This window comes from Triticum urartu, chromosome 6, assembly GCF_003073215.2.
Source record: "Triticum urartu cultivar G1812 chromosome 6, Tu2.1, whole genome shotgun sequence".
Lineage (NCBI taxonomy): Eukaryota > Viridiplantae > Streptophyta > Magnoliopsida > Poales > Poaceae > Triticum > Triticum urartu.
Window position 1 is genome coordinate 386,273,375 of NC_053027.1, and position 10,250 is coordinate 386,283,624.

Consider the following 10,250-nt stretch of genomic DNA (forward strand, 5'->3'; position numbering starts at 1 on the left):
TGGTCTTCATCTTTGACGAGGATTTTTTATTATTTTTTCTAAGATGTTCCGTGGAGTTTCAGGTCATTCCGAGAATATTTGTTTTCTGCACATAAGACAACACCATGGCAATTCTGCTGAAAACAGCGTCAGTCCGGGTTAGTTCCATTCAAATCATACAAGTTAGAGTCCAAAACAAGGGCAAAAGTGTTCGGAAAAGTAGATACGACGGAGACGTATCAGTGGATGGGTGGAATTAAATCCGAACCCGGACCTAACCGGTTGTCCGGAGTCCGACGACCTTCCGGACTAGACAGTCCGGGTTCCGGAATATCTTCTGATTGTTTGGAACCGCCGTCCGATGCTATGTTCGAAGGGCTGGTTGCGTCCTTTCACAGGTGAGTATCCGACTCTTCATGAACGGCGACCTGAACAAAGTCCGTCTTCAATACAGAAGAAGACTCGCCGTCCTGCTCCAGGACTGCCGCGATCTGGTGGGTGACCGGTGGAGTTTCGGTTTCTCCCTGATCGGTTTTAGGCCCGATATGATCGTAATCTATGACGATTCCCAAAGCGGTGATGCGATCTAGGAGCTCGTTTAAGGACGAAAACTCAACCATATCCATGTTCTTGGAGTGCTCAGAGTTGATGCGAAGGGGATTTTCGATGGCCCTAGAGGTCATCGTCGGCTCCGCGGCCGAGCGGGCGATCATAGTAAAGTCGCCCAGCCGGAGGGTTTGGCCCGAACCCAAAACTACCCATGCGGTAATGTTGTCTTTAATGACAAGGCGAGCCATTGAGCCTTTCATCGACGACACAGTGGAACTCTCAATGAAAGCACCAATGTCGGTGTCAAAACCAGCGGATCTCGGGTAGGCGGTCCCGAACTGTGCGTCTAGGATCGATGGTAACAGGAGACGGGGGACACGATGTTTACCCAGGTTTGGGCCCTCTCTATGGAGGTAATACCCTACTTCCTGCTTGATTGATCTTGATGAATATGAGTATTACAAGAGTTGATCTACCACGAGATCGTAATGGCTAAACCCTAGAAGTCTAGGCTATGTGGGTATGGTAATGAGTATATGTGATGTCCTTTCCACCTCTGGACGAGAATTAGGGTTTACATGAAGTCGGTTATATAGACACCAAGGGGATTTAGGGTTTACATGAAGTCGGTTACATAAGAAGGAATCTTCAGTCTCCAAGCTTGCCTTCCACGCCAAGTAGAGTCCAATCCGGACACGGTGCAGTTTTCGGCCTTCATGTCTTCACAGCCCATCAGTCCGGCCCATGGATAACAAGCCGGACGCCCGAGGACCCCTTAGTCCAGGACTCCCTCACCGGCCCTCTACTATGGCGCGCCCTGGGGAGTCCTACTCCCATCGGGAGTAGGATTCCCCCCTTCCATGTAGTAGGAGTAGGAGGGAAGGAAAGGGAAAAGAGAAGAGAAGGAAGGAGGGGGCGCTGCCCCTCCCCCTAGTCCAATTCGGACTAGGCCTTGGGGGGGCGCAGCCTCCCCTCTCTCTATCCCCTAAAGCCCAATAAGGCCCATATACTCCCCGGTGAATTCCCGTAACTCTCCGGTACTCCGAAAAATACCTGAATCACTCGGAACCTTTCCGATGTCCGAATATAGTCGTCCAATATATCGATCTTTACGTCTCGACCATTTTGAGACTCCTCGTCATGTCCCCGATCTCATCCAGGACTCCGAACTACCTTCGGTACATCAAAACACATAAACTCATAATACCGATCATCACCGAACGTTAAGCGTGCGGACCCTACGGGTTCGAGAACTATGTAGACATGACCGAGACTCATCTCCGGTCAATAACCAATAGCGGAACATGGATGCTCATATTGGTTCCTACATATTATACGAAGATCTTTATCGGTCAAACCGCATAACAACATACGTTGTTCACTTTGTCATCGGTATGTTACTTGCCCGAGATTCGATCGTCGGTATCTCAATACCTAGTTCAATCTCGTTACCGGCAAGTCTTTTTTACTCGTTCTGTAATGCTACATCCCGTAACTAACTCATTAGTTACATTGCTTGCAAGGCTTATAGTGATGTACATTACCGAGAGGGCCCAAAGATACCTCTCCGACGATCGGAGTGACAAATCCTAATCTTGATCCATGCCAACTCAACAAACACCATCGGAGACACCTGTAGAGCACCTTTATAATCACCCAGTTACGTTGTGATGTTTGGTAGCACACAAAGTGTTCATCCGGTATCCGGGAGTTGCATAATCTCATAGTTATAGGAACATGTATAGGTCATGAAGAAAGCAATAGCAACAAACTAAACGATCATCATGCTAAGCTAACAGATGGGTCAAGTCAATCACATCATTCTCTAATGATGTGATCCCGTTAATCAAATGACAACTCATGTCTATGGTTAGGAAATATAACCATCATTGATTCAACGAGCTAGTCAAGTAGAGGCATACTAGTGACACTCTGTTTGTCTATGTATTCACACATGTACTAAGTTTTCGGTTAATACAATTCTAGCATGAATAATAAACATTTATCATGATATAAGGAAATATAAATAACAACTTTATTATTGCCTCTAGGGCATATTTCCTTCACTGCATACTCTGTTATGTATGCAAGTTTTGTATCGAGTGTTTTTAATTGTGTTCTCCATATGAGTTCTCGTGCCCAGTTGCTGATTGTGGTATGTTTGTAGGGCTATAATACACTCTGGACACTATTTAGCAATATTGAATAATGGCTGATCATGCTTCCAGTATTGCAAATTGCTATGCTTTAAGATAATGTTATGTGGTTTGATTTTATTTTTCTTCAATTCTTGCAAAGTGGTTTGAAATGTCACGACACCGATTTATTTGAGCCATTATTTATCTTTATCTTTTGCTGATGGGAGGCATGTTGCATCAGACATGGAGATATGACAGATCTGTGGCACGGGCTGGTGGCGGATTATGATATGTGCTATAATAGATTGAGCCCATCAGACTAGAGTCGAAGGATGAGTTGGTAGTGGCAACACTTCCATTGCACAAATTCATGGGGACAAACATCGATATTATCGCATTTTATTCTTCGGTAATGTGTATTAATGTTAAGTTAAAGTGGGGTGCTTAATGTGTTACCATTTTTAATAAAGCTGGTCGTCATAGTTGTGGATGGATTTTCTATCTGTCGCATTCTCTCTGTCCCCTCGAGTTAAGATAGAGTGAGAAATGAACACGTCTTCCAGCAAGGTGAAGATTGAGAAGAAAATGTTTGGCTTGAAGGACGGGGTTTATTGGTTGGAAACATTATGTTTGATTGTGCTTGATGTGGAACTATCAACGTATAACATCGCTTTGATGGAATGTATTCAGGGCCGGCCCTGAGGGGGGGGCAGGGGGGCGGCCGCCCCGGGCCCCCCAGGTCCAGGGGGCCCCCCACGTCGCACATAGCCCATGGGCCTCAGAAGCAGGGACGCTAAACACTCGTACGATCGATTAGTACGCAGCCTCAAGGGCCTAGCAGCTGGATGCAGCGAATCCACGGTGATGGCGAGAAGTTTGCTGTAATTTGCCAGTTTCCTTACAAGGCTAAGCCGCAATGATCCCGATCCCGATCCCAGGCTCTCCAGGTCGCGAGACGAGTTGCTGGCGCTGGACGAACCGCCTCTAGGGTTCAGTACTATGACGAACTCCGCTCCGCTATCTGGTTTCTAGGCGCTGGACGCGCACACCCGTTGCCGAGCGCTTCCGGACAGAGCGAGATGCAAATTCACATCGTGTTATCATTGAGATGAGAACTGACCGATCCAAGGTACTCCTATATCATATCTTTAATTTATCACTTCCTATGCTAGCTCTATCAGCATATCTATCTATCTATAGATTCACGTTCGCTCGTCTGTTGCATTGTGTTGTGCGACGTGATTAGCTCCATCAGTTAATCGTAAGATTCACAAACATAGGTCTACAAGAGCCCCGTAGTTCCTGCACTGGCCCTTACCCTGGCGCGCATAGCATGGAGCGCAGGCTGTCGTACTATATTAGCGTTCTGTGTGTATTGTGTGGATTTTTAAAATCTTGACCTATTCTAATTAAGTAATTTATCTTCATATACACCATGCATATATATAGCTTGCATTGTGCAAGTTTTGAGGCAAATTTTTAGCGCTTTGAGTTATCATGACGATTAAAAAGTATGTGTAGAGATTCTGGCAGTGACACACTATTTGTATTTACCCTCTTAATATATAGGCAGCTCAGCTGCCATTCCCTAAAAAAGTGTATTGAAAAATGTGGGTTCTATGTAATAAAAAACAAACCTTTAATTTGAATTCGTATTGAGAAAAAGTTTTTGATGATAAATATTTTCAGTGATAAAAATTCATTGCGAAGGAGTATATGAAGGGCCCTGAGATTAAAAAACTCAGTGCTAAAAATTCATTGTAATGGAGGGATATATAAAAGGCCCCTGAGTTTTAGGTTCACCTCGGCCCCCAAAATCTCAGGACCGGCTGTGAATGTATTCATATTTTTTATATTATTCCATAGTAATGTGCGTGTGCTTGATTATAACTTAAGCTCATCTAATATTTTGTGGTTCCGTAGCGTAGCACGAGCATTTTACTAGTTCTTACTAGAAACTTGGTGATATGTTTCGCAGATCTTGGAGAAATTGTTCGGGCCAAGTTTGGTTTCGACGTCGTGGGACACTACGCACGACCTGAGGTGCTGAGCTTGACTGTGAAGACCGAACCGAAGCACGCCGTGTCTTTCAGCTCTACCGTGGGATAAGATTCGAGGCGCAAAGAGGGACGATAGTTTGACGACCTGATGTCCACTAATCTTCCATAGTCATGTATAACAAAGTTGTGATCCAACGTCTGTCTGTCGGCATTACAATTTACAACAATAATTGTGCCTTCATATATATTTTTGTAAAGATTCGGAGAAGATGCTTGTTAGCATAAACAATTAAGGCATGCACATGCCCTATTTTACAGGTCTTGTCATCGGTCATTCTCTACTGGTTTGTCTGTCACACTCTCGCTCGTAGTCACCGGCCGCCATATATTCAATTTCCATCGACTTTAACATCCTAGCATACAGGGACGTGGATGCTTATCGAACATCACCTTCCCATTGTGTTTTTTTTCATTATTATTTTCTTTGATGCGATCACTGGCATATACTTCACCAAAGAAAGGAAAAAACATCACTGCTCTACGCTACTGTACATTTCACTTTCCTTTGTGACCAGTGCAGAGAATATACACAGGAACGATGAAAGATGGAGGCAACTCGATAAGCATCGCGGCGGCCATCTTTTGTGTACTGTTTCCGGCAATGTAAAGTCTCATCACGGGTCGCGCATATTTAGATTGCAATTTTACCGAAACAAATGCCAATGAGCGATGCTATACACACGATGAAATTGCAGCCGACGTGCGCACGATCCCATGTGGCAGCATCAGTAGCGCATGTACATGCAGGAGGCAGTTGGTTTTTCTGTTAGCTGATGCATGCACACTGTATCGTTCGCAGATCGTCCAATCGTGTCGTGTGTGAAGCCATTTCAAATGCCAATATCTGGAGCCTCCGGATTTATTTAGGCGCAATCATAGTTGTTTTATTCAATGAATAAAGCGGACGGTGGGGAAGGAGGACCACATGATGGCAGCTGGCGTGAGGCAATATTTTTCTCTTTCGTCCGGTTGCTCGCGATCGCTAGCGAACAAATAGGTGATGACTAGCCACATACGTCTATATAACGAAAACACGCAGACAATGTTGAAAAATAGCACAAATCATTTCATCAGTGGAAGACAATTTAGAAGTTGGAAACAGCGAGACAGCTGTTCAGGAAAAGAGAGGACAAGGCTGGACAATGTTTGGAAAATAAGAAAGGATGTAGACAAGGCAAGAGAGGCCTAGAAGCATCAAGCATGCGCTGTGGAATTCAACTCCCTCCGCTTTGTCGTCGTGCTAACAACCCATCCACTGTCACACCAGCGTGGAGCTGTGGATTGATTGGCGCTCTCTTTGTCCAGTAGCAGTTCACTGACCCGGCGCTCTCTTTGTCCATTCCGGCGCTCCCCGTTTTCCCCTCCAACGCCCACCTCTGCTTCTAACCTCCACATCAAGGTCCAGTCCGTCCGTAAGCCTCAGCGTCGGAACTACCGCGATCGATCGAGCGAGTTTCCCGGGCCCACACTGATGGCTCTGGTTCCCTCGGGCTCAGGCGGCGCGCCGGTGATCGCCGAGGTGGAGATGAACGGTGGCGCCGACCAGAGCTCTGCCACCGTACGCGCCACCGTCGTGCAGGCATCCACCGTCTTCTACGACACCCCCGCCACTCTCGGTAACTACCCGCGCGCCCCGGTTCCCCTGCCTCGTTAAACGAACCACTTAATTCTTTCGCTAGCCGTCCCGCCCTGTTGCTGCTCGACTACCTCTGGAAGAATCACCAGCGTGTTGGATTAGTTACAGTTGCCATCAGCTGAGATGGGATCATGGAGATGGCGTCTAAACTTTTCTCGGCGCAGTTCATTTCAGAGTGATCCGCGGGTGCTGTGATGACTTGGTGTTCTCTGTCAATGGGAACCACCAGTTTGTTATACACCGTTGCTTTGCCATGATCGGCAAATCTTCTTGTTTGCATCTTTAGGGCGTGTGTGTATAGTGGTAGAAAAGGTTGCCATCTCGCTGCAAAACATAGCAAATTAGCAATGCGATGGTGGAGACGGCTGTTAATGATCATGTCTCTTGTGTCCATTGGTTTTGATGCATAAGCCTTGTCTTAGCTTGTTCGTGCTTCCTTGGTTTTCTGCTTACGATAATTAGACTTGTATATTCGTTCTGTTTGATTCACACAGCTGAAAGTATTGTGGCCTGCAGGCAGCAAGGGTCATCACTCAAACTAATACTCCGTAGCTTCTTTAAAGGCTTCATTATGATTTGTTATTGACCATGTATCTATACTTTTTGATGTCAAATAAAGCTAGCTAGCGTTATGAGAAGTTTAAAGGGAAGCGAGGATGTTGCTTTCTTTTTTTCGAAACCACTATCGACATAAACCTAACAGAGATTTACTGTACCAAGCCAAATAAAACGAGGAAACCGCTGCACTTCCCAGTTTTCATTCTAGTATGCTGCCACATCATGGTCTCATGTCCACCACCTCTGCAATTGCCTGGCATGGGGACATAATTCATAGTTTGTTTTTTCTGGATGCATGTGCTTGGCCTCTGTGCACCCGCGCGTCAGTACTAACATTTTGGACGACAAGATGGTTATTTATCAGCATAAGTTATGTGTATGTTTTGGTAATATCGTTATTTCCACCGCAGATAAAGCAGAGAGATTGATAGCAGAGGCTGCTGGATATGGTTCACAGTTGGTGGTGTTCCCGGAAGCTTTTGTTGGTGGTTATCCTCGTGGATCCACCTTTGGCTTCGGGATCAGTATTAGTATCACTAATCCAAAAGACAAGGGAAAGGGTGAATTCCAGAAGTATTATGCAGCCGCCATAGACGTGCCTGGTACGTGAGACTGTAATGGAGTATGTCTGCTCTCTCTTTTCAACTATTATATTCTTATTGTCGACTATTGTTAACTTCTAAGGCGTTATCTTCCTTACATATTTTTCCTTGGACTGCTCCTGTTTTTAGTCTCTTTTTTGTGTCTGACATATGCGTAATTTGGAGAACAGCTGACATCTGCTTTTTTCATCTTTAGCATGAAGCATATCTGCATATCAATAATTGCTTTACAACCGAGTCGTGTCTTTTTAGTATTGGGCAGAGAAAGAACTGATTTTTGCAAATGCATATTCTTCATGGCACTCTTTGGTTTTGAAAATCAAATATCTTTTCACATACTTCGGTGAACACTACGCAATGTGGTTCCTAATAGACCGTCAAGGAGTTCGGAGAAGGAAGAAATTGTTGGATGAAATCCTCAAAGCTAGACATGAGTTAGTTTGTTGAGAAAAAAAAAGTCTTAGTATCTGGCCGTTCGTTGTCTTCCTGATGCAGTTTATGAATATAATTTCACAAAAAGTATGGACAACCGTCTACCATAGATCATTGATAATTTGAAACCTCATACCTGGTTCTGCAGCTCCAGCTAAATTTTCTGGTCATGTTTTTCAATCTCTGCCGTTGATTGTCACCGAGCAACTCTGCATCTTACATATTAATTCTTCTAATATTTCATTTATGCTCTATTTTTAGTTTAGCTCAGCTAACAAGTTTTTCAGCTATTTCATACTCTCAAGTGTCAACATATGGTTTGTTTCGACTAGCACTGTGTATGTTGTTACTGACAGAAAAACCTGCAGGTCCAGAGGTGACACGTTTAGCTGCTATGGCTGGGAAATATAAGGTCTTTCTGGTAATGGGTGTGATTGAGAGAGAAGGTTACACACTGTATTGTTCAGTGCTCTTCTTTGACCCTCTAGGTCGGTACCTGGGTAAGCACCGCAAGCTGATGCCAACAGCATTAGAACGGATAATATGGGGATTTGGAGATGGATCAACAATTCCTGTTTATGACACTCCACTTGGAAAGATCGGAGCTCTTATTTGCTGGGAAAACAAGATGCCACTTTTGAGGACAGCACTGTATGGTAAAGGTAAGGCTTTTCATGTATGCTAATAAAAAGTCTAGAGCCAGCATTCTTGGAAGTGCCATGGCCTCATGGGATGATAAGTTGATAAGCTTGAAATATATCCCTGTGTACAAGCCAGATAGGTTAATGTAGAAGATATGCACCGGCACTGCTTTGAGTTTTTCCAAACACATCTTGTGTTGTGTGCAGGTATTGAGATATACTGCGCTCCCACGGCTGATTCAAGGCCAGTTTGGCAAGCTTCCATGACACACATCGCCATGGAGGGGGGATGCTTTGTGTTGTCGGCAAACCAGTTCTGCCGCAGACAGGACTACCCTCCGCCATCCGAGTACGCCTTTGCCGGTTTAGGAGAAGAGCCTTCTCCAGACACCGTTGTTTGCCCTGGAGGCAGTGTTATCATTTCGCCGTCGGGCGAAGTCCTGGCAGGTCCCAATTACGACGGAGAGGCGCTCATCACAGCCGACCTTGGTAAGGCACTAGCCAGATACATGCTCTCTGTGCAGCCACCTCGTGCATACTACGTTTCTGTACCCGGTTTTACTGTGCTATTCCCGCATAGGGCCAAGTTTCTGATAAAATGCCTTTTTGTGCAGACATGGGAGAGATCGTTAGGGCCAAGTTTGATTTTGACGTGGTGGGCCACTACTCTCGGCCTGAGGTGCTGAGCTTGGTAGTGGATGACCAGCCGCACCGCCCGGTGTCATTCACCTCTGCTGCGGAGAAGGCTCCGGCTGCCAAGAGCGACGGCACCGCAAAGCCCTGATGACCATCGGCTCAGTCACAAGCAGTTGATTATCATCGATAGTTTTCTTTTTGTGTGAAACGACCTCTATCGATCGATAGCTTAATAAGCCGATGAAATGTAGGCTTGGATCACCCGCATGTCTGACGCAGTGACGCTTGTGACGGGACAATCAGCTGAGGTCTGTTCACCGTGTGATGCATCTGATATCCACTGCCTACTGCTGCCCACTGAAACAGACGCAGTGTTAAAGGCGTGTGATGCTGGAGAAATGCTCACAACGCCCTCACAACAATCCAGTTGCAAGCCTGCAGCAATGTGCGGTGCTGTCCAATGTTTTCTCTCTACTCCGACTCCAATGTGCGTGTGATGGCGATTTTTCGAACGTCCGGACAATTTTGATGACAGCTGTTGAATGGCTAAAATTGTTCGAACGTTCCGGTCTGGATAATTTGGTGACCTGCTTGGAGTTTCCCTAAGTTTAGCACTTTTATTTTCTGAAAAATCCCATATGCTTATTAGTGCAGCTGCACTAATTGGGTTAACCAAGCGTACGCGCTACACAACAAAAAATTCACACAACATGGGGTGCATCCAAGCAGACCTGTCATAAAGGGTAATTAGCATCCTGTGTCATCATTACACTACAAAATAGAAACTATCTGATCCTCGTCTCTTGAAACGCTCTTCACTTTGCACAAGTCAAGAAAGGAAAAAATACGTGTATTTATTTGGGTTTTATAAAATTTTAAAAGTCATAACTTTTGATTTGAGTATCGGAATTTAGATTCCAAATTATTTGTGACGAGTTCTTTGAAACTAGACGAACTTTTGTTAAAGCAACTTTGGGTGCTGCATAGGCAACTTTAGTGCTATAGTAAAGCAACTTTTC

At 45.1% G+C, this 10,250-nt stretch overlaps 1 protein-coding gene across 1 annotated transcript; it reads left to right on the plus strand.

The window, feature by feature from the left end:
• Positions 1-6,013: 6,013 nt before the first annotated feature.
• On the plus strand, positions 6,014-9,705 carry LOC125513655 (bifunctional nitrilase/nitrile hydratase NIT4). The gene is made up of 5 exons (XM_048678820.1): positions 6,014-6,342; positions 7,331-7,522; positions 8,323-8,616; positions 8,803-9,084; positions 9,210-9,705. The coding sequence occupies exons 1-5, from the start codon at positions 6,198-6,200 to the stop codon at positions 9,377-9,379; spliced, it is 1,083 nt and encodes a 360-aa protein (XP_048534777.1). The 5' UTR covers positions 6,014-6,197; the 3' UTR covers positions 9,380-9,705.
• Positions 9,706-10,250: the final 545 nt, after the last annotated feature.

Coding starts and splice junctions, on each gene's coding strand:
- LOC125513655 (XM_048678820.1), top strand. CDS start 6,198: ATGGCTCTGGTTCCCTCGGGCTCAGGCGGCGCGCCGGTGATCGCCGAG. Junction 7,523..8,322: donor AGCCGCCATAGACGTGCCTG/GTACGTGAGACT, acceptor AAAAACCTGCAG/GTCCAGAGGTGACACGTTTA. Junction 9,085..9,209: donor GCTCATCACAGCCGACCTTG/GTAAGGCACTAG, acceptor CTTTTTGTGCAG/ACATGGGAGAGATCGTTAGG.